The following is a 24,552-nucleotide window of genomic DNA, read 5'->3' on the forward strand; positions in this document are numbered from 1 at the left end:
GGTTTGAGGCTCTTTGTGGTTTGTTTGGGGGGGGCTTGGTGGGTTGGGTTTTTTTTGGGGGGGGGAGGCGGGAGATTTGGGGTTGGCTTTCATTGGGGGGGAGATTTGGGGTTGGCTTTTATTGGGGGGGAGATTTGGTTTTGGGTTTTTTAGGAGGGGAGGGAGTGGGTGGCGAGCCGATGACTCACGTCAGGAGCCCTGGGTGAGCAGATGTGCATTTTGTCACCTAAGGAGTTAAGGGCGGTGCTGGCGCTGCCCGGAGCATCCAGCAGGCGGCCGGCGCTCCCGCCGCTCCCGCCGCTCCCGCCGCTCCCGGCGCACCGTGGGAAGCAGCGCAAGGACTGACGTCCAGAACATCCTGCCTATAGGATCCGAGCCGCCAGCCGAGCCCCGCTTTCCCCCCTCGCTTTAAATCCGGCTGGCGATGGCAGGCACCGAAAGAGGGAGAGATTGGCAATGCAGCGTGGCAGCAACTCCCGAAAGTTCTTTCTTTCTGTAACTCTCTGCTTTCGGACTCGGAGCTGCCGGGCAGACCCGAAGCTGGGAGTTTAAAGAGCCCCGTTTGCGAAAATGCCTGCCACTTGCCGGTCTTTGAATTTAATAATTGGCCTTCCAGAGCTGAGGAATACTTAACAGCAAGAGAAGTCAGCTGAGGAATACTTAACAGCAAGGAAAAGGCAAGTTTCACAATTCAAACAATGCTAAGACAGGTTCTACTTTCACCTTATGGAAACAGGACTGTGGAGCAAGCTGCAGGTGCTTTGTGGTTAGGTTATTTACAAGATGTGTCACAAACTGGTGTGACTTTTCAACTCTTCTGACTGTTTAAAGCCAGCAAGGAGCAGCAAAATAAAAGCAAGAAATCAATTTGAGGAATTTGAGGACTTTCACAGAAGAAAGCTGTTTTCCAAGAAGAGCGAAGTAGGACGATGGCATCTGGAGAGTGCCTTCTGCTAGACCTAGAAACAGATAACTTCATTTTCTATAACATCTCTGTGAACCAGAGTGCAAACTTCTCCCTTCTGGGGGAAGACTGGTTTTACCCAGCGTTCCTCTACGCCATCCCCACTATTTATGGGATCATCATTCTGATAGGCCTTATTGGCAATATCACTTTGATTAAGATCTTCTGTACTGTGAAATCCATGAGAAATGTCCCTAATTTGTTCATTTCCAGCTTGGCTCTGGGAGACCTGCTGCTTTTAGTGACTTGTGTGCCTGTGGATGCCAGCAGGTACCTTGCTGACGAGTGGCTGTTTGGCAGAACTGGATGCAAACTTATCCCCTTCATACAGCTCACCTCTGTAGGGGTGTCAGTCTTTACTCTCACTGCTCTCTCAGCTGACAGGTAAGCTTGGCTGCTGTTGCCTTGAAAAGAAGCCTGCATAATTATGACTCCATAAAATGCACAATTATAAATTTGTATTTTCAGGTAAAATGTTTCTTTTTAATGTGATGAGGCAAGAAGAACCACCTTAGGTGATTTCTGATGAATATTAGCATGCAACTTGAGGAGGATGCAGACTGAACGCAGGGTACTTTTTCTAAACTAAATGTTTGTGCAATTTAGCTAATAATCTACATTAATTCAAAGAGAGACAAGACTAGATCAAGCTAAAGACCAGAGAAATAAAATGCCATTAATGAAGCTCTGCTAAAAGACAGCATGTTCATATTTGCCAAAAAGATAATTGATCCGTACTTCATGAAGTGTGAAGGCACTGGAGCAGCAATTTAAAGTGCAATGAGAATCAATTCTTTCTAGTGGCTTTGTTCCTTGAAGTTAATAATATGCGAGACAATATTTCATAAAATATTTTTCAAATATTCAAATGAGCTTGCCTGAAACCAGGAATTGCAGTTGCCATAGCCAGTGTATTTCCCTTGGTTAAACAGTTTGCCCCTTATCCAGTCAAAACTGATCTATGTTGTTCGTTCAGAAACTTCATTTCCCAATAATGTTTAGTAAAAAATAAAGCGTAGTAAATATGCTGTTTTATTTTCTGAATGCTTCCAAAAGAGATTAAGGAACACATTGTTACCATGCTGAAATGACACAGAAGTACTGAGTGAAAAATTATTTCAGTTTTGTTGTGATCAAAAAAGACATGGGGATTGTATCCTTGCTCACAAGTAAGTGAAGCTAGGTTTGCTTTGCGTAGTCTCTTGCATGCCACCGTCTCTTGCTAAGCTGCTTTAAAACATCAGACTACTTTTGTTCAGTTTTCAATGTAGTTCACACACATATTTCAATATACTTTTTGCAGTCTCAATGAAAGCAGTAACTCCTTGGTGCAGAGACAGAATGGTCAATATGTTTGTCCTCTCCTCTGTGTTGGGATATATAAAAATAGCACTGTCTGTCCCAGTAGCAGATGACAAACAGGCCTATGTGTAGATAAAAGTCTTAAAGCAATATGCTTTAAAGTGCTGTGAAGGTAGGAAAATGCACTAGTGAAAGACCACATGCACTTTTCCTCTTCAGTTTGATGTGGTGCTTGATGTGGTGTCTGGATCCCCTCTGACTGCTCTGAAGAAAATTCTGGAAAAACAATAAGTATCTCTTCAAGAAAATACATCTTTCTAAAGCTGTAATGTAAGTGGTTTCAAGGGGTGTAAGGAAAACAAAAATACATTGTAAAGAAGATTATGTTAGAGATATTTATTGCTATCTGATCACATGCTACATAAAGCAAACATTGCAAATGCTTTTACTGAGCAGCCCATCAATAGCACTTATTGCCTGAAGTGATAGAACAGAACAGAAAACAGCAGCTGTGCTGGTTTTGTGACTTCAAGTTCTGAACTTCAGCCTTATCAGGAACCTGTTAACCATCATGCTGTGCTGATGATCAAATGTTTCCATTTCCAAGGGATCATTTTACCCTCTTCTCATGCATCTGTGGTCCACTGCCAAAGGAGATAATGATGAAACTTGTAACTTTGTTAGGCCTATGAATCTAATATGCTGTGCATTGAAACACAAATGTCCCTTATCTGTTAAGTTTGCAGAAGTTTCTACTTTGATAAATTATCAGCAGCGCTGGGTTAATTTTGTTACAAAATAATACAGTCTGTATTTTGTCAGCTCACAGCCCATTAGTCTAGTTCCTTAAAACTGTCACCCTGAACTCCAGACCCCAGTATTAATCATGTCATTAGGGATGACAGGATTAATTAGAATCATTAGGGAAATAACCTTAAAATGTAAAGGGAAAACTTGCAAAATGTGAGTTGAATGTGAACTAGTGTGGTGATGCTGGCTGGGGGCTGTGGAGGGTCTGGAAGCCCAGCACCTGCAGGTGAGATGCTGAGCCTAGCATGTGGGGTGGTTTCACAGACCCCCATTTCTGATGACAGATATGGCACTGCATGAATGAAACAGAAAAAAGGGGCATGGTGGTGAGATGATTAATGTTCATTGAGGTGAATCCTACCTGAGATGCTCACATGAGGTGTGTGAACGTCCCTGGTCTCACTAATCAAAGCCATAGGCCATGTAAGAGAAAAGCCTCCTAAACCTCTTGCTCTGAATGGGCACTGTCTCCAAGGAAAGGGAGACTTGTCAGTGTACTACAGACCTTTTGTCTGTAATTCATCATCTGCAAAAAAGTTTTCATAAAACCCTCTTGATTTCAGCATCCTTCCATTGACAAAAGCAAATGGAAAGAAATGCTGGCATTATTCAACATATCATGGTGAAGCCTGAGAGACATCACAGGGAGCAGAATTCTGATCTGTGAAGAAAAATATTGGAGAGTGATACAAGAGGGTCATTTCCAGAGACACGACCATTGAAACACAAGGTGAAAGGCAGTGTTAGGTGTGATGGGCAGGAGAGTATGTGAGAGTGTGAGATACTTATGCTACATTATAACGATGGCACAAATCGTCCTGGCTGTGTTGGATCACCTTCTGAAAAGGAGGGGCCCAGTTTTAGCAGGTTTTTGCACTCACATCATTAGTGCATAAGTATATGCCTTCCTGAGGTATACTTTCATTATTTCCATTTCCACTTTGCCCTGTGTTAGGAATCTCTCATCTGCCAGTGACTGCAAACACTTGCTGAGTGCCAGCCTCCAGCACAGAGCACCTAAAGCTACTCAGTTTTTTTATTCCCATCAGAATGAGGGGTTGTCCAGAGGATTGATTGCTCACTTGCACATTTCTCAAGGAGAAACAAGGGACAAACTGCTGACCTCAGCTTTTCCTGCCGTGGGAGCCTCCCAGCCTGCAAGTGCCTGCACGTATGGACACAGCTGAGCATGCCTGCTCAGGTTTGAGCAGCAAGGGACAGCCAGAGGGTCCCTGGGTGCTTAGGATGAGTCTGTGTACAATCGTGAGATTTCCTTCAGATTTCATTGTTATTTCAGAAAATACCTAAGAAAGGGCAAAAAAAAAGTTAACAATGTTATAAATGTATTTCCTCTGGGACCACTCCGCTGTCTGCACAGTGCTTGCATCTGTCTGGCTACATTTGCAGGAGCAGTGGGAGCTGTCAGAAGACACCTGTTTTTCTGCAAGTGTGTCAGATTTTCCGAGCAGCCAGGAGAGGGTTAAGGCGTGTGCTGTGCTTCCAGCCACCTTCCATGAGTGATAAGGCGCCAGTGCTGAGTATACAAGAGCGAGGAAGCAAGCAGCCCATGTGTGTGCGTGGTGTTTGTGTGTTTTAGAAACACTCTAAACGAGATTGGTAGGGGAAGGACAACTGTCTGCCCTGCTGCTCTGCACTATTGAGCCAGTGGTTTCTTCAGCTACTGCTCAGTTTATCCCAGAAAAAAAACCAGGAGTTCGAGTTCTGCCCTCCTCCTCCTCCTTCACCTCCTCCTCAGGGCAAGGATAAGCGGTACAGAGGCACCCGTGAGAGCAGTGACACCTGAGCTTCTAGCCCAGGCAGAAAAGCCAAGGCTGTCTCAGCAAGGGACAGGAAATTAAGGAAAATCTTTGCACAGCAAGAGGAAAAGCAACTATTTAATTGCCCATGTCATGGGAGATGTCTTTATTTAATTGGCTTTCTCCTGCGACTGACGGGGTATGTACATTTACATTTGAATTAGCCAGGCTGTCAGGCATTGATCATAGCTCCTCACTGTTAGGCTGGCATCGTAAAAGATCGAAATGCCCTGGTGCTCCTGCAGCGAAACCTTCCTGAAGCAATGCTGTTTTTACAAGTACACAACAGAGTAATGTAAAATGTAATTGGAGTTTACAAGCAGCATCTTTACTTTAAGCACCTTGGATTACGTGGATTCTAGTCCTGGGAAGCTGCAGCATGCCTGCCAGCCGGGGCTGCCTGCGGTCTGTGGTGGGAGTGACAGCAGAGTGAGATATGTGGAGTGACATTACACGGGAGATTAGGTGGCTTATGGTAGTAAAACCAGCTGCAGACAGCAGGGTTGCACTCATGTGGGATGCCTGAAATGAGGATGTTAGCTTTGGAAATGTTGACCTTAGTGCCTTGGGTGCAGCGATGGATACAGGAATTCTGCAGGGCTCCCAGCTCTGCTGTGTACTTTGAAATGCACCACAATCACAAATTTTGATGTTCCTCTGAACTCATATGATAGTTCACTTATCTAAGAAATAAAACTTTGAAACAACACTCCTAAAAAAAGCAGCAGTGCAAGGAAAGAAACAAATCCAGAATTTCTACAAACACTTTTAAACATGCGAAAGTCTTTGTTTAGTGGACTCATCTCTTCTGTGATTTAGATGTCTCCAGACTCTACTATTAATATTACCTACAATACTACAGGAGGTGTAATATCCATGTGCCAGTTCCTTTATTTTACTTTACAGTCACTGGTTTATATCTCTACTACTGGACTAAGGGAAGCATGTCACCCTAATAAACAGCCATTAAAAGTCAACCCAGATTTCCCTGAGTTGATTTACATAATGACACTTTTTTAAAAAATACCATCAGTTGTAAAGTGCCAAGTCCATAGTAGTTAAGAATATATTCTGGGCATTCTAGTCACAGGGAAGAAAACTGGAGGGACTTCGGGGCCCAGCCCAAAGCCTTCCCTCACACTGAAGCACCAGGCAGCCCCATTTCTGCCCTTACCACTGACACAGTGTCTGTGCTGCTGCCCTTCATGTGCTGATGGATGCAGGGTGATATACACCTATCTTCTTCAGCTGATGTACAAGAGTCTTAGATCCTGGTTGCTGAACACTGTGTCAGTATGATATAAACACTCTTTACACCCTTAGTTTTAGCTGTCATTTCCTCAGCCCCCGAATCCATCTGCACCAAGAGCAACTGATCAAACAGCACAAACTTTCTTAATGTCTTGATTAACCAGAGCAGATGGCCAAAACACAATGGATGCACTTCTATAACCAGGAAGATTAGAGCTCCCATTTATAGCAGCGGGACTGGTACGGAAATCTGAGTTTAGAGTCAGTGCTAATGTGCTGGAGACTGTCAATATTTAAGCAATCAAAAGGAAGAAAAGTCAGATTACCTATTGTTTACATTTCAGTAAAACCTAAAACCCCCAATCAGTTGTCATGGTCTCATAGTACAAGGTGCTGTACGCACTGTTATTAAGGAGAGCAACCAGCTGCAGAGAATTTGCGGGCTGTGTGTCCCAGCCATGGGCTGGGATTTCACCATCACTGCAGGGAGATGAGCTTACGGTGGACTCAGTTAATGTCTTACTATTTGATGTTCAGATGTGGACAAGAGCCTGGCTGAGAAGAGCAGGAGGTAGCTGAGCTGAAAAAGTAGAAGCAGGCACAACCACGCTGTGAAGCATCCGGTAGCTGCTTTGCTCAGAGACGACCCTTGCAATAACCTGTTTTCCTTTATTTTGGAAAGAGACTTCACCGCGGTCCCTATGGAGTCCCCCTCACCTTGTTTTTCAGCAGTTTGACACCCAGGTGCCCGCTTTACCTTTACAATCTAGGACACCATGGGCCATGATCTCCTGCCCATAGTAGGCTCTGCAACCCCCTCCCCCCCCATCCCCCACAGTGTCTGCTGTGTAGATCTCAGGCAGAGCAAAGGCTTTCAAAATCCCTGTGCCATGGGGCAGAAAACAGGGACAGTCCATGGGCCTCTAACAGTACTGAGGCACCTGAAGGCATCCCAGCAGCAAGCCAAGTGCTTTGCTATAGAGAAAAGCAGAAAGCTAGAGATGCTTTGCAAGAAACTCCTCTCCTATGCCAGGCCAGTGATCAGTTTAATTGGACTGCAGAAGACTGTGGAGCATCAAAGGGAGAAGCATTGTCAGAGCTCTGCCCATCCTGTCCTCGCTTGCCCTCTGTCCACAGTCAGTCTCTGCAGTTCTCTGGGAATGCAGGACAGAAAACTGAGAGAAAAAATGTTTCTTCACACCTTCAGGCAACCCTGAAGCATGAGATTGAGACATGAATGTTCAAATGACCTGGGAGAACTAGAGATGTGGATGCAGGACTAGGAGATACCACATTAGCCATTGACTCAGCAATAGTTCTTGCCCACACCTGTACACAGAGGCTACAGGATTTGGATTAAAACAAATCTTTCCAGTGACATGAGGCTGCTTTCCTGCTTTCTGAGCATTCAGACTAAAGGCGCATATATCACTGTGCTGCCTCTGGGGTGTCTGGCACTCTGTTACCCTCTCCTCTTAAAACTCAGGTCATGTTTCAAATTGAAATTTGTCTGACCTCTAACCACTGCATAATAACATAATTCACAGCAAACCTGAAAGGCTGAGAGCATTGGGGTTGTTCAGTCTGGAGAAGAGAATGTTCTGGGCATATCTGATTGCAGCCTTTCAATACTTAAGGGAGTTTATAAGACTGAGAAGAACTTTTTACCAAGGCCTTTAATGGATGAAGAACAATGGTTTTAAACTGAAAGACAGTGGGTTTAAGTTAGACATAAGAAAGAAGTTTTTTATGATGAGAGTTGTAAGGCACTGGAGGGAGCTTGCCCACAGAAGTGCTGGATGCCCCACCTCTCGAAGTGTTCAAAGCCAACTTGGATGGGTCCTTGAGCAGCCTTAAGGCTTAATTGAAGATGTCCTTGCTAATTGTGGGGGCTTGTTAATCCTTTAAAGGTCCCTCCTAACCAGGCTATTCTATGGCTCTATGATTAGAGCAGTCAAGGTTAGCAATCAACTGTTCAGCCCTTTCACACTGCTGAAGGTTCATGTAGTGGTGATGATGTCTTATGACACCTATGTTTACTGAAACCCCAGAAGGGACTTAAGGACCATACAACTGGCTTAGCTTTATATGGAATTTTTGGAATTACACTAAATTACACTATGGAATTTTATGGAATTACACTAAAGCCATGACACCATGAGAATCCCACAGGGTGTCTCATTTTGTCACATGCAGAAGAGTCGCTCTGATGTTGTCTTTTATCTCTTCTTTTCTTAACAGAGCACTAATTTTTTTTTTGCATCTCCAGCTCACTTGGCTCCTGTATTTACTATTTTACACATAACTGAGTTAAAATGGTTTATTTTAGACTGTGCCATTTGCCCCAATGACTCTACAACGTTCTCAGTCTGGTTAGCCACTGTGTCATCTGCGAACTTTTCCAGCAAAGGTTTTATAGCTTGCTCAAGGCGGGTGATATGCACAATAAATGACACTACGGCTAGAGAAAGTTCCCAGGACCCAGGCTACTAATGGTTCCACACACTGCTTTTTACCACCATGCACGGCTAGGGAAGCATGAGGCTCAGGGTCTCCACTTGGAATCCCCCCTTCCCAGACCAGGAGTCCTAATTTTAACCCTGTCCTGTGGGAGTGGGACAGGGATTGCATGGATAGGAGAGGGAGGACCACATGTACCCTGGTTCACACATGTGCATATCTACATGCACGGTCACCTGTGCCAACATGCCCACAAAAGCTGCAGCTCCTCTGTACACCACCATGGCCCACACCCTATTTACATCCCCTAGTATGTTGTGACAAGATAAAACAATGCTGACATCTGCTGTGTGTTAAACAAGACAGACATATTAATTATCACCTGTTAGCAGGATTAACCTATCTCTTACTCCCTCTGCAACTGGCCATGGGCAGCACAAATATTTACACTTTTCTTAGTCACACCATCCAGCTTTTCTGAACATCACATCTTTGAAGCCAGTTCTCCACTTCTGAGGAAATTCACCACTTTCTCAAGATTTGTAAAAAAATTAGCACCACTTGTTCCTCAGCTGGTTCCTTTAGTACTCCTAGGTGTAAATTATTCAGGCCTGCTGGTGTGAAATGAGTTTGTGTTAGCAGATGTTGGCTCACAGCTTCCTTAATACAGCTCACAAGTTTTCTGCTACATCTGTAGTGCTGCACACATAGAACCACACATATCTCCTGCTCATTTGGTCCTGAAGACGACTATTGTGTTATTGCTTTTCACTTTGTCTTATCATTGTTCATATCTTCACTATTTATCTGTATACTGGACTTACTGATTTTTTTTTTATTCCTGATGTATTTAAAAATGCACGTTTGTCTGTGGCAGAGTGACCTTTGATAATTTGCTGGCTCCTTCAGCTTCCCTTATCAGTCATCAACATTTTAAAACTCCAATATTTGTGTCATTTACTTTTGCCTTTTTTTTTTCCATCTGTTGCATATTGATTTTTGTAATTACTTCATCAAGGTTTAGCATGACTCCTCCTTTTCTCTTATCCGGGGCAGCTTTTTGCCATGCTTTTTTCATGGCAAGGAGGGAGACACCAGGGAGCAGGCTGGAAGTCAGTGACTAATGTATAGTTAGTGATACCCCTTTAGATTTGTGTTCTCAGTCAGTTGATTTGAAAGCTGCTTTTAACTTTAGGAAATCTGCTTCTCTAAAGTTAATGGAATCATAGAATCACAGAATAGTTTGGGTTGGAAGAGACCTTAGTGGTCATCTACTTCTAACCCCCCAGAAGGAGGCAGAAACACCTTCCAGTAGACCAGGTTCCCCAAAGCCTCATCCAACTTGGCCTTGGTTCTAAATATATATAGCTTTTTATTCTATTTTCACAAAATTATTATAAGCACACCACAGCTTCTATAGCTTATGGAAGTGCTAATTTTTAGGTCAATGATGAGTTCTTATTTCTCTGTCAAAACAAGGTACAATATTGATTTATTGTACAGGCAGGATTTTTTCTGTTGAGAAACTGCCATTTTTAGAAACTCTAATGAATTTCTATAACTGGCTCTGTGGGATATCCAGCAGTTATGCCACCTGCTTAGATTACTCAGTGACTCTGTCTTTATGAACCAAAGGTGGTGCTTTCAGCAGAAATAAGGCAGATTCCCTAGTGAAATGAGAAGTCCATGTCTGAGGCTGCAGCTTTAGTTGGCCTGGTCACAGTTCAGTCCTCAGGCATGCAGATCTGCCACTCGCAGGCTGCTGGCATCCCTGGAGACTTGGGCTGAGGCAGTAGAGCCTTGGATGGAAAGCACCCCTGGGCTTGCTCCTTCTCGTGCCTAGTGGCCCCGTGCCAGCACCAGTTCTCCCAGCTGCCTCCAGATGCTCACCACATTGCAACCCCCACACCAGCATGTGCTCTGGTGCCACATGGCTCGAGCAGGAACATCCCTCTGGCTGCACCCAGGCACTGAGCACATGGAAATGTGTGCAGTGTTTACCTCGTGCTGGGGAGCTGAGTGGGAGCTTGCCAGTTTTGAAATTAAAGGACATTTCAGACCATGTCCAGGGAGGCATCAGGCCCAACACTGCCACTGGGCAAGGGAGGGGACTGTCCCTTGGCAAGGGAGGGGATTGTCCCTCTGTGCCCTGCACTGGGGCAGCCTCACCTCGAGTGCTGGGGGCAGTTCTGGGCACCACAATATAAGAAAGATATGAAACCATTACAGAGCATCCAAAGGAGGGTAACAAAGATGGTGAAGGGTCTCAAGGGGAAGCCTTGAGGAGTGGCTCAAGGTCACTTGGTCTGTTCAGCCTGGAGGAGACTGAGGAGAGACCCCACTGCAGTTACAACTTCCTCATGAAGGGAACAGGAGGGGCAGACCTGATCTCTTCTCTGTGGTGACCAGGGGCAGGACCCAAGAGAATGGCCTGAAGTTGTATCAGGGGAAGTTTAGGTTGGATATCAGGAAAAGGTTCTTCACCCAGAGGGTAGCTGGGCACTGGAAGAGGCTCCCCAGGGAAGTGGTCACAGCACTGAGCCTGACGAGAATTCAAGAAGCATTTGGACAATGCTGCCAGGCACAAGGTCTGACTCTTAGGGTATCCTGTGCAGGGCCAGGAGTTGGATTCAGTGATCCTTGTGAGTCCCTTCCAGCTCAGCATGTTCTGTGGTTCTGTTAATGGATGGGTCCCAGCCCTGCTTCAGACAGCAGGTCTCACATCTGTTTGCAGGGATCCATGAAGCTGGCCCCACTGAAATATTTAACCTGGCATGAAGCTGAAGATCACCTTCTGGGAATAGCTACCCTGGGTGTAAAGGGGGTTCTTCTGATGTCCATGGAACTCACATTGTTTCCTGCAGTAACCTTTTAATCCATTGTTTTTCATATGTATAGTTAATTTCTGATATAATTATAGTTGAAATATTTCAAGTTGTTGATGGTTATGATTAGGAATAACACATTCACTATAAAATGATCGGTGTTTAAGGTCTCCTTCACCAGTATGTAGTACAGTACAGTGATCTCTAAAACACTCTGTCTCAATTCTGAATTTAGGCATTCGTATACTGAGATTTTTATTTGTCCATATTCCAGTATGCAAGTATACAGACTGAATTTTCAACATATGGTTTAAAAGTAAGAGCTGTGCCACTTCCATCAATGCCTCCTTTTTCTTTCCATTTAAATGTTAAATTAATAAAAAGAGAAAGTAGGCAGTACCTGCCAATGTATTTAAGATTTGCCCATTAGAGATGTCTTTGTGCCCATATGCAATTTACTAAAGATTTTAATAACAGATGTTCACTCAAGAATCATGCATAATTATGATAATCTTAACTAAGTATGCAGAAAGCAGATAGACCCAGAATAGGTTGTCGGAGTGTGTTGATGGGTTAGACAGTCTAGCAATTTTGTGGATTTACTGAATTGTCTTCAGAGCTATAAATATTCATAACATCCATGGTGGAAACAATAAAGAAAGTTTGTGGCATTGCATTTCTCATAAATGTCTTGGTATATTTAATAAGACACTTGCTTTCCAGGTGGAGCTTCACACTCAACAGGGCTCCATCTTCTTCATTTATGTAGTTTTTCCATGGCATCAATTCTTCTCTGTTGCCTGAGGCTTTTTTGCTCGGTAATTGAGCCAGTCCTTCATATTATGTGGTCAAAACATTATTGTGATGCTCACAGAACTTAATTGCAAAATCTTAATGAAAGGATTTTTGTTTGGTCTGCCCTCAGGCCAGGACCAGACCAATGTGCCATTAACCTTACAAATGAGAGGAGATGACTGGGGATCAGAGGGACTGCAAATTGCACTTTTCTCACTATATCAGTTACAGGTGGGAACAGAAGAAGTATGGGGGACATGCTGACTGGGAGGCAGTTCTTCCATCCTTACCACAGGAAGTCATGGCAATTTCAGGAGCTCATTTTCTAGAACTGGGAGGAACTCAGTGTTTTCACTGCTCAGCAATTTACGTGACTGTTTCTGTAAGACATCAGTTTGTTCCAGCCAATCCCTGCTTTTTTATTTAAGTCTGAGTTTTAAATTAGTTCAACTTCTCAAAATAGAGCAGAGTTCAAACAGATTCAAAACTTTCTAAGTGGATTTCTCACTTCAGAGAGAAAGAAAGTGGCAATATACACATGTTTCCACCAGCCTGATGCAGTCTAAACAGTGGGATCAGTAATGAAGCAAGAGTGGGCAAGGTGTCTGAAATCTTGTTTGAACAGGTTTTAATACACTTGGATTTTAAACCATGATACAAATTCAGGAGTGGGGCACAGGATCTTTGATAGAAATGGTGTAGGGCATAGTAACAGATGATACTACTTGGAGGAAACTTTCCTTGACATTTAAGTACTCCTGCAAATTCATTTTGGAGGGGCACTGTCCCTTTTCTCTGGAGTAAGGATGGGCAGACCTTTTTTTCCCGTTATATTTCTTGCAAGTGTGATATTAAGCTGTAGAAAGATGGACATGCTTGGAAGGACAGAAATAGAAAAGGGCAGTACCCTGTGGCAGAGTCTTTTTCAGCTGTTTTCTCTCCCTACACTCCTGGGTCATCTACATCAGCTTTCCTTGCTGTCACAAGGGAAGGGAGTAAAGCATTAATACCAAGTAAGAAGAGGAGAGCAAGCTGAGGCTGCCTATAACACCAGCATCTCCACACAGCATAAAGTCGCTTTCCAAAAAAAAAAACCAAAAAAAAAAAAAAAAACCCAAAACCAACTAAACAAAAAAAACCCCAAGAACAAACAAAAAAAACCACAAAACCAGAGATGTAGCCATATGGAGCTAAATTAATTTAAAATCCCAGGGAAACAACTGATTTTCCTCCCCATGCTTTAGTTGTTTTCCTTTAATTTTTGTGGCTGTTGTAGCAGGCATAAGTAAGTGGATGAAGGTGACAGGAAAAGGCTGTGAAGGAAGCACTGAGGCTGCAGTCTTTGTGGATAAGGTCCTTTCTTCCCCAGAGTGCAAAATTGCAGCCCTTCTGTGCTTAGAAATGTATGGGCAGTATGGCTTTGAAGGCAAAGCTTGTTCATGCTTCAGGTGACGTGTATTTTCTTGGCTCAGCTCAGGAGCACAAAGATGGATAAAATATTTTTGTACCAACAGAGAAACTACATCTAGGAAACACTGATATCCATTTGGGGCCGTATTTTGGTTGGTATCTTTAGACAGTGTATCTGTAAGTGTCTTTTTCGTGCTGCAGCTACTCCTGTGTTTATATTTGAAGCTGCAGCTTTGGGGCTAAGTGCAGGGTATTAACCAATGTTTGCATACTCCAAGCTTTAGAGTACATTAGGTGATGCTATCATTAGTTACATTATTATTAGCACAGGGACAATGACACAGTTTTCCTGTTTCCCTGGCATAGTAACCTCCGTGGGAAAAGTATTTACCACAGAAACACCTTGGGTCTGCCACATTTTAGTGGTTTATGGTCATTTCAGTAGTTTCACTTGTGAGAAACAATTACTCTAGGAATACAATAGAGATCCTAAGGGATGTGTAGAAGATGTTTTCAAGGATTCAGTGGAGATGCACATGCTCTGTGGACTCCTACAAATCCACAATGAATTTTTGAGATTGGGTTCAAAAGTGATCAGGTATTCTGGGTTGAAGAAACACAATCACCAGCTTTCTGTTGGAGGCTTGAATACTGCCCTGGAGAACAGGAACAGCACCAGAGTCACTGTGGCTGGTGTGGGGAGGATTTCCTTAGCAGGAGAATCCTCACAGTGCCTCATGAATTGCAATTACATTAAGCACACTTAGGATAGCTCCAGAAGTAATTTCTTTTGAGGGCTTCTTTGAGTGAGACTGCGAGACAAGGAGCTGATTGGCATCCATCCTGGCTAAGAGGTCATTGGCAGCTGCAGTGTACCTGGCCACTTCAGCAGTGGAAACAGAGAAATTCAAAGACTGAGCAGTAGTAAAGGGCAGCATCTCTTTCATATTTCCAATCAGATCAGCATCTCAGTCATTTTCATCTGGGCTGTTTGGCAAGAGTTCTTGACAGTGCGTTTTTTTTTATTCAACTGAATCCTCACAAGGCATATTTTGAAGTTTTGGGCTTTGTTGCAGTGCATGAATTGTACCTCTGGTTTTTAAACCACCTGTGAGAAACCACCTCTCAGTAACAAATGTCCCCTTCCTTGCTGTGTGAGGACAGGTACAGAGAAAAGGTGCAAGGATAACCAGTCACCCACCCATCCAGCAAACCTGCTGTCCACCTCTCAGGCCATGTTAAGAGAGGGTAATAGCCATACCATGGTGGAGGACTAAGAAAAGTACTCCAAGTTTTACTTTACACTCTGGCCTCCATCCCAGCCAAAAATAACACAGGGGTTTCAAAATGCTGTCATGTTTCTCTGGTTCATGCCTGTGGTTCAACATTAAGGGAAGAACAGATTTTAGATATAATTTTTTATTCATTCTGTATCACAGTATGAAGGAAAAAAATAATCCATCTAAATTTTCAGTTGCTTGCTTCCATCAGAGCTTGCATGGTAGCAACCTTTAGAGAAACAGGTTTGATTCCACCACCAAATACCACAGCTCGTCAAACAAGAAAATACTGCTATATCTTGCAGAAAATGTTCCCTTCACCTCATGATGAGAAGAAGGGAACCACCACTCCTTAGGGAAAGGAGTTTAGCTGAAAAGAATATATATATTTTAAACAATAATTCAATTATTAGAGACTGACTGTACGAGCAGCAGAGGTGATCAGTCCAGGGCCATGTCGAGATCTACTGCAGACAGTTGAGCATGCAATGTGACACACCTTCTCAGAGGCCATGTTACGACCTGGGCTAAAAATTATGCATGAAAGCTCAGTTCCATGAGATCCATGGCTCCTCTAAGGTGTATAGGTATGTTCATCAATGTCTCCTTCAAAGTGGATTCAAATATTCACATGCTGGATGTTAAATATGGGAAAGTTGCATGCCTCAGGCTAAGTCGTTGAAAGACAAATTGCAGAGGACAAAACTGTGGAAACCTGAAATATTATTTGACATACAAACTAGAAATACACATGCTGAAAAGCAGAATGAGCTGCTACTAAAATCCAGTCTACCTGGATGAAGTTCTGAAGAAATGTCAAGTGAATTATAAACCCCAGGCTTGACCCTGCCAGTACAGTGGTCTGGAAAAGTAAAGGAGTGAAGGCATTTCTGAGCCCCACTCAGAAGCCAGCCAGGATGTGCAGCTTTTTCACACCCTGAACACCAGCAACAGGAAAATCTAGTGGTATCCCAGCCCAAGCACCAGCCAGGGGGACCAGTTCCTCCTGTGTAGCATCCCCTGTGCCCTCACCAGGAGCAGCCCTTGCAGCAGCTGTCCAGAGCCTGAGCTGGCGTGGCAGATGTAGAGTGCTGGAACGCAAACTGGAGAGACCCACTGACACATCAGCCAGGAAACTGGAAATGGGGATTCCTGCCAGATCAGTACTGATCACTCACACATCAATACTTGGAGACTAACAGAGATTACTAGAGATTTCTGCTTAAATTTACCCACCATCAAGGAAGTCATGCAGATAGTCAGCAAAATAATTTTATTTGATTGTCAGGCTATAAAGAAAATACCTACCTGTGGTCCTGCACCTGAGAACTTATATCTTCAAAATCTGTTTTCTAGCTTTGTTTCCCCTATTTTATCTTTCCGTTCTTTCACTCCCATCCCATGGGTCTACACTAAACCCTTTGCAAGCAAAACCTCTCTCATATCTTCTCTTACATTTGCTTTAGGAGGCTTTAAAAACACACTAAATGCCTAGTAGTCAGTGTCAGCATCCTAGACATCTCTAATTATGTTCTGTCCAAATTAAATTGTTTGTATATGCCACCTCTGATTAAAATGTACCAATAACTTGAAATGGAGTAATTTTCTGGCTCCCCCAACTCTGTTAATGTTAATAAAAATTAAACAGTTTCTCCATATTCTTTAACTTATCCGTGTTCCTGGAAGATAATACTAGAACATTTTCTCTCAGCTGTTGATAAGCATACAGTAAACATCTGCAGAATGACCTTTGAATCAACTAAATTTGTTAATACCTTGATATATTACTAATTTCCTTTTTCATTTCTCTTCTTTAAGATTTACTGAAGACTTTCAGTGAGCTAATGTTTCTGTCAATAATCTATATCTGGTCAATGAGACTATAAATGGAGCTATTTTAACACCACTCCTTTAGTAATCTTTGTAGCACTTCTGTTTTATGGCTGCAATATCCAGAGCATCATATTTGTTTAAGAGCTGTGACGTTCTTTGCCTGAGTTTATGATCTGGTGCTGGAAGATTGTGCTTTGTGGTATGACACCGCTTAATCCATAGTTTTCAGAGTGAAAGTTAAAGAGGTGCTAAGCAAGCCTTAAAAATACTGTGTCTGGCCACTGGAGCTGGAAAAAAGGGGGAGCTGCAGAGCTTGGAGAATAAGTGTTTAAACAGCAAAGTACTGAGCACATGATGTTGGTAGTACATGAAAGGAAAAGTCCTCTACACAAGACACCTGTATGAAGAAATACCCGCAAATGATAAAATATCTAGATGCAGTCTTCATAAAAATAAGTATGTAGCAATGTATTTAGTCATGTATACATAAATGTACATGGGTATAAATATGTGTATGTATTTAAAATCATACACAAAGATACATAGACACATATATACCTACATGGAGGGAAAGCTGGGTGTGCTGAGCAGGATATTGCATATAATCAGAAGTTGAATGCATGTTTACCCTGCAAATAAAGCAATTACCCAGTTAAAGCACTTCAGGACTGATGGACTCCTCTTTCAAATGTTGAGCTTTAGGATAATGCAGGCTATAGCAGGTGGGGACTCATGGAGTGTCTGTAGGGCCTGGTTTGTGCTGCCCCAGTGCAGGTCCTGCTGTGCCACCTGCACTCGGGCAGGGTGTTTGTGCTCACTGCCTCTGCTCCCACCCCAGTGCCCACTTCAGCTGTTTGAAGGAGCCTGGATGCTGGAAGGAGATTAGAAATGGACTGAGGAGCTGATGGGATGTACCCTGCCATGGCAAAGAGGGCTGGGATCGCCCAGGACCCAGGCACACACCTGTCCTCAGGGAGAAGTGACCAAGGGGGAGCCAAGTGCACCATGGGCAGAGTGAGGCAGATCCTGGAAGAAATATTCAACAGTTTGTAACTGTTATAATAATTGCTCTCCGTGCTAATTTGTGAAATCTGTAGATACTCCTTCCTAATTACCTTTTTTTTTTTTCTTCCACTATTTTTCTTAAATGCATATGTGAGTTGTGACGTGCTTGGAGTTTCAAATCCTGCCAAAACAGGGCTCCAGCATATATTAAACTCTGATGTTTTCCATTCCTCTCATTACATACACCAATTTCAAATAACTTCAATTCTTTGGTATTCTTGGATTCTAAAGTACAATTTTCTGAAAGGCTGAAGTCATGAAAGCCAACATTTCAAGTCAAAAAATGTCTCTGCGTATCTAGAATAGCGAGCAATAATGGTGATTTTCTGCAAGATAATCAGCACTTCTGGCTACTTTACCTCAATGCATTGGGTTAGAGAAAACTCTTGCCTGCTATACTACCAAACAGCAATTAAGCAGGCAGCATGCTCTTTGTAGCTTGAGAAAAAATAAGATTTAAGGGAGACTGCTATACTCACAGCTTGAAAAGTGTGTCAAAATCTCAGCCCAGTTTCCTTCAACACTGTTCTGGGGTGTAAGCTGCTGTACACTTTGGAAGGGAAGTCTATGATTGCACTTCCTGTCTTAATGCTGTTTGGACACATATAAATGTCATTAATATTAATTAACATAATAATGGCAGGGAGCCCTGTGCTTTGTCGGGTCAATTACAAATTAAATGAACTCATAATCAATACACGTGAAACTGAATGAACTAATGACAGGTGGCTCTGGTTTAAATTGAGAAATCTATTGAAAATATTGAAATTACAAACACCAGAACAAATCCAGTCTTGAGTAAAGAATGATTTTGTTTGTGTTTTTATTTCTGAATGGAAGGGAAAAGCAGTAATACTGTGCTGGAATGTTGAGGTCAATAAACTATATCCTTTTTTTGTTTGTTTTTTTAGGTATAAAGCTATAGTAAGGCCAATGGAGATCCAAGCATCGCATGCACTGATGAAGATTTGTGTGAGAGCTGCTATAATCTGGATTGTATCCATGTTGCTTGCCATCCCTGAAGCAGTATTTTCAGATCTGCACCCTTTCCATGACAAAGGGACTAATAAAACCTTTATCAGCTGCGCTCCTTACCCTCATTCAGATGGGCTGCATCCCAAAATTCACTCAATGGCTTCATTTCTCATATTTTATATTATTCCCCTATCTGTAATTTCAGTATATTATTATTTTATTGCTAAGAATTTGATCCGGAGTGCTTACAACATCCCCGTGGAAGGAAATGTGCATGTGAGGAAACAGGTAGAGATTTGACTTTCTTCAAAAATCCAAATTGTCTATAATCTAGGAGGAAAGAGGGAATTCAGAGAAATTTATACTGTGACAGACCATGTCTGTCATACTGATTTTAATAGATTAGGTGGGGTAAAAGAGTTAAAATGGATGAAAGATGTCATAATACAGGGCTAAACAGTTAAAGCATCTCCTCCTGTTTGTAACTTCAGAGACTTTGGCAGAGTGGTTACCATGGCAAGCATAGCAGGAGACCCTTGCTAAAGCCTGGAAAGGTATTGACTAGGATGCAGGGAAAGGGGCAGAGCAGATGCAGCGTTTGCAGGTTGAAGCAAAGGGGTGATATGGGAGAAAATCAAGACTTTACAAAGTTGCTTTGTCAGAGAGAGGACCTTGGATGAAGCCTTGCCTGTTTCTAAAAAGCCTGTTTACCTTGATATATTTATCTTATTTGCCTTACCTTATTTTTTTTAACTGAGGTGTGCTTCAACCGCAGTAAAACTGACACAAGCCATTCGTAGCCGAGCAATTGTTGACTCAATTGCACCCAGCTGACACCTCCACCTTAGACTGACCCAACAAAATCATCTTTCACAGCCTTCAGGTGCTATGCTGAAGCAGTAAAGCTGGGAAGTCTTGGGTTTTCCCATCAAATGATGTGCAATCCCTGAAATCCTTATCCTTTTTCCCTCCTGAATGTGCGTAAATCTTTTCCCCTGCAGGCCATTTCTCTGCTGATTCGATGGCTGTTTTGATTAGTGGCAATAAAGTGAGCAGTACGAGCAGCCCTTTCCCCTTTGGTTTTGGGGAGAGAGCTCTAAAGAAAGCAAAAGGCCAGGCTGGTCTAGCACCCTCCGTCCATCATTCCCGTCCTGCAGTGCATTCAAGTGCTATACGTCTCCATCTGAGATAACTGGTATCGATTTCTTTATTGCATTGCTTCCTTTCTTTATAGTGCAGATGTGGCCTCAATAGCCCTATATCAAATTAAGAATACATTTTAAAAGAATATATGGTTTAGCCAAGGAGGGCCCTTTCTCAAATGATTTAATTTTTAGCCTGCTCGCTGGAGACGTTATCATCTGGTGCATGTCAGTCCTTCCTGAGCTCAGTGGCTGATTTTTAGTCAGTGCCATTAAAGGGGCATGAAATAAAGTCCAAATGGGCTTGCAGTGTCTCTCCTGCCTGCTTCCTGCTTGCAGCTGTCCTGAGAATAGATCAGCCTGTGTAAAATGCTCACTTTCTGATTTACCTGTGGAGCTTGGAAGCAGAGTGAGGATGGGGCAGTGTCCTGGGACCCTGGCCAGGCACTGTGGCCACACTGGGGCAGGAGCAAGGGCAGCAGGGCTGAGGCTAGGAGCAGTTGCAGGCCATTCACATCCTACTTAAGTACAAGAAGTGGGATGCAGCTAATTCCCTAGGAGTGTCTGGGGAGCATTAGTGGGATTACCACAGAGGAGAACATTAGGGATCCCTAAAAAATCAGCAGTGTTACATTTTCCAGTCTTGTAAACTCTGGCTGCATGATCTATCCCAGGGAGCAGTGCATTTTAGCAGGTTTTTCTAGGCACCTCTGTCTGCCTGCTCATTTTGGGCAACCTCCTTCCTGGCTTTTGCATTCATAAGGAAGAGAGATTTTTCAGGTGGTTTGTTATCTTAATGTACAGCACTTGTAGGCAAAAGACAAGGTATGGTTTACCTCAGCTTCCTTCAGTTGAGCAATACCTTTGGGTTGACTCCAAGCCTGTAGAAGTAAGTAAAACAAAAGTGTGGCTGGTCTGCAGGAAGGTTACCCTGAGTGTTAGCTGGCTTTGTGAAAGCACCTTTCCCTGACAAAGCTCATAGTATGCCGAGAGGTGGTCATCCATCTATTCACCACCTGTAGCTCTCTCCTGGTGGCTCCAGTGCTTTCAGCTGAAGGATCCACCTTGCTGCTGCTGTGGTGTTCCTCCAAGTACAGAATATCCTCTTTTTGTTTCTCCATCTGCTTCAGACTCTGAGTGCTGAACTTGGTCGTAAAGGGCTGTGAGCTGTTGACAGCACTTTTGTGTACATACACCACATGGCCCCATGGCAGAATGTCCTGCCTGTGAGCTCTGTGAAATATCCCAGACTCCTACATGACAATTAATTATAATAATAGGAATAATAATAAGGTAATTTATTAAAATTACATATGATTGTATATATTATGTGTGGATAACTAATGCAGATTGTCCACACTTTTCTTGCCAGAGCTGGGATTTTGCAAAGTGACAAGCCACTTGGAATTTTATTTCTAAACAGAAAGGAAAAGAAAGTCTAGTTCTTATGTAATAGATTCTCAGAACTATTTGTTTATAAGGGAAGGGGGTTGAGGAGAGACAAGGAGAATCCTTGACTGTGTTCACCTGCAGTCCAGGTTTTCCTGTTCTGGATGTGCCATCTGCCATATGTTAGCTGGAAAGCTGCAGCACTGGCAAAATAGTCAGCCCCAGGTCTGAGCTAGGAACAGCAGCTAATCTGTGTTTCTCTTTCTTTCTCCAGATTGAGTCCCGTAAGCGCCTGGCCAGGACCGTGCTGGTCTTCGTGTGCCTCTTCGCCTTCTGCTGGCTGCCCACTCACATCATCTACTTATACCGTTCCTACCACTACTCCGAGGTGGACACCTCAGTGCTGCATTTCATTGCCAGCATCTGTGCTCGGATCCTGGCCTTCACTAACTCTTGTGTCAACCCCTTCGCTCTCTACTTGCTCAGCAAGAGCTTTCGGAAGCAGTTCAACAACCAGCTGCTGTGCTGCAGAGCCCGCCTCCTCATCCGCTCCCACAGCATGGCCAGGAGCACCACACGAATGACCTCCCTCAAGAGCACCAACCACTCCCTGGCCACCTTCAGCCTGATCAATGGCAACCACATCTGCCACGAGGGCTGTGTCTAAAGGGGACATCAATTGCTGAGCATGGCTGCTGGACTTTGCTCCATGGGCATGGTGAGCAGCGCACACACGGATGCACACGCACATGCAAGGAGGTGTGGTGTGCTCAGAGAGCTCAGAGGAGCTTGAAGCAATCAACATTTCATCTTGGGCTGAGCCTGAAACATCCAGCATTTCATCCTGGACTGAGGCATCGCCAGAGCAGCAGATCATTGAGCACCAGCCCACAGGATCTCCCTGGGAAGTGCTGCTGTGCTTTCAATGAGAGCAAAATGAGCACCTTAAGATCAAATCTTTTTTGGCTCTGCAGACTCTTCATCACTTCCTTCTCAATCCCGAACTTATGCAGACTTGCAGCAGTGATAAAGACCATATCAGGTGCACACAATTTGTCAGAACAGTTGCATCCATCACTTCATGGTGTAATGTATTTTGACATAGAAATAAATTCATTTAAATAAGGTAAATACTTTTACAAAGGAGTTCAACGTAGGTCATTTACAGACTTTTCAAGTATTTATTAATGTCCTCAGTACAGTGTTAATTCATGGTCTAAAAGATATCAAGAGTTTACTGGGGCATGTCTGTGGCCCCATCTGAAATGAGCAGTATCTTGCACCACCTCAATGTGAAAGCAGTGAATAAATGTGAGTTGGAATATGTTTACAGCTTTCAACTGTGTGAGCTTTTGCCATGTTGTGGAAGAGACAGCAGGGCAATTTCCAAGCATTACTGTTTTGTTCTTCTGTCCTCAAAGGTGTGAGATAATGAAAGTTCCATCACCTAAGTGGTACCACAAAATGTGAGTCGGGTCTAACTAAGGGCAGGCAGTAGCAGAAACTGATGTACAGCTATTTTTCCTGTAGTAGTGCTTTGTAAAACACTAGTTTTTCAGCAAAAGCTGTCAGCAATGTTAAGGTGTGATCTCCAGCCTACGTTTTTTCCTACTGTCTTCATAGAAATCTGTGGAAGACAGAGTGCCAAAACTGGCTGTCAGATTGGAGAAACAGGTCTACTGTAAAGTTTGCCCCAGAACAATTCTGTTCCAGATACCATCTATTCTGGAACAGGAGCACAGTGTCCTGCAGATGACAAACTCCTGAAGCGCCTGGGCTATAAGATATTCAATGAAGCTGCACACCTGATAAATAAAACTGCTGTCAAATGAGACCATAAACCAACCACTGTAGCAGAATATTGGGTTCTTAATGGTCCTTATCCTCTTTGATGATGATCCTTTTCATTACCACACCGAAAGATAATTAAAGCTGGTAAAACTTTACCTGGGTTTGCTCTGTGTTTGTAGAAAAACTCATGTGTGCAGTGTAAAAGCTCTCAGCCCTGTGTCTGCAGCTGCTTTGGGATGCTGCTGGGATCTGCTGTCTCCAAGGACTCGAACAGGCTCTGATGCCAAAGGCAGAGCTCTGAAAGCTTCACCTCATTTTCCTTTTGTGCTCCGGACGAGGCTGGACACACAGGTACGTGAGCTCAGGATGGGGCCACACCACTGTGCTGCTAAGGGTGACACTGCCCTGCTCCCCCACCAGCCCTGGGCACTGCCACCTGTGTGTCACCCCCTCCTGCAGTCATAAGTGCCCCCACATCCCAGTCAGGCTGAAAACTAACGGGACAAGGTTATTTTACAGATGAGTCAATTCCCTTGCTTAGCTGACTGTGTCACTATGATGTTAATTTCAATTTACTGAGCTATCTGAGGTCCTCCCTTCCTAAAATTTTCAGTGCTTTGCCTAGTCTTTACTATGAAGCCACATACAGTACCAGAAGCTCAGTCTGCAACCATTTCAGAGAGTTTGGTTGAATTCCGAGCTGTTTATGACATTTCAAAATGAAAAAAAAAATTATCTTGCCTAAGGTATTTTTATTTAAATTTTATTTAATTTATTTTTATTTAATATTTTCTTTAGCCTTGTAAGAATTTAACCAAGGGCAAGCATGAATTGCATAGTTCATCAGCAATCACACCAGGTGTGCTACACAATGTGTTCTCCTGTTTGGTAACAAACAAGAGATTACTGTTCTACAAGAGACTTCAGAAGTTTCTGAATTTTGGTTTCTGAGGGAAGGGGCTAAAATCATAAATCATGAATCATAAAAATGAGAAAATCACAAATATGGAGAAAAGAGCACTGTTATAACTCCCTTAGGGCTATGCTGAATCAAATACCCTGCCTCCCTGAGAAAGGCATTGTTTTGACCACAGGAGAGCTATGAAGATTTAGCACTGTAGATTTAAATAAGTGCTATTGGTTATATACTTTCCTTCAAACCCAAGCTAGTGACTCCTCCAAGAACAGGAAAGGCTTATGGCTCTGGTCTGAAAAGTGCTTTCCAGAAATGCAGCTGCAGGTTGTCCACATGTGTCACAGCCTCACTCCTACTTAATCTGCTCAGTAATGTTTAGTGATGGACTTGGCACTGCTGGTTGAACTCAATGACCTTAGAGGTCTTTCCATCCTTAATGGTTCTGTGATTCTATGATTCCTTTTAACTTTGTTTTTGCATCTGATAGGCTTAAATTTAGGGGGAGCTCCATGCAAAATGCAATCTTT

At 43.2% G+C, this 24,552-nt stretch overlaps 1 protein-coding gene across 2 annotated transcripts; it reads left to right on the plus strand.

Annotated features, from left to right (window-relative positions):
* Positions 1-222: 222 nt before the first annotated feature.
* Positions 223-23,735, plus strand: GRPR (gastrin releasing peptide receptor). Of its 2 annotated transcripts, none has more exons than XM_038153335.1 (3): positions 223-1,348; positions 18,724-19,075; positions 21,593-23,735. In XM_038153335.1, the coding sequence occupies exons 1-3, from the start codon at positions 930-932 to the stop codon at positions 21,983-21,985; spliced, it is 1,164 nt and encodes a 387-aa protein (XP_038009263.1). In that variant the 5' UTR covers positions 223-929; the 3' UTR covers positions 21,986-23,735. The 2 variants fall into 2 exon arrangements, with proteins under 2 accessions (XP_038009263.1, XP_038009273.1); XM_038153345.1 differs by lacking the exon at positions 223-1,348 and adding an exon at positions 1,357-2,596.
* Positions 23,736-24,552: the final 817 nt, after the last annotated feature.

This window comes from Motacilla alba, chromosome 1, assembly GCF_015832195.1.
Source record: "Motacilla alba alba isolate MOTALB_02 chromosome 1, Motacilla_alba_V1.0_pri, whole genome shotgun sequence".
In the NCBI taxonomy this organism is placed as follows: Eukaryota; Metazoa; Chordata; class Aves; order Passeriformes; family Motacillidae; genus Motacilla; species Motacilla alba.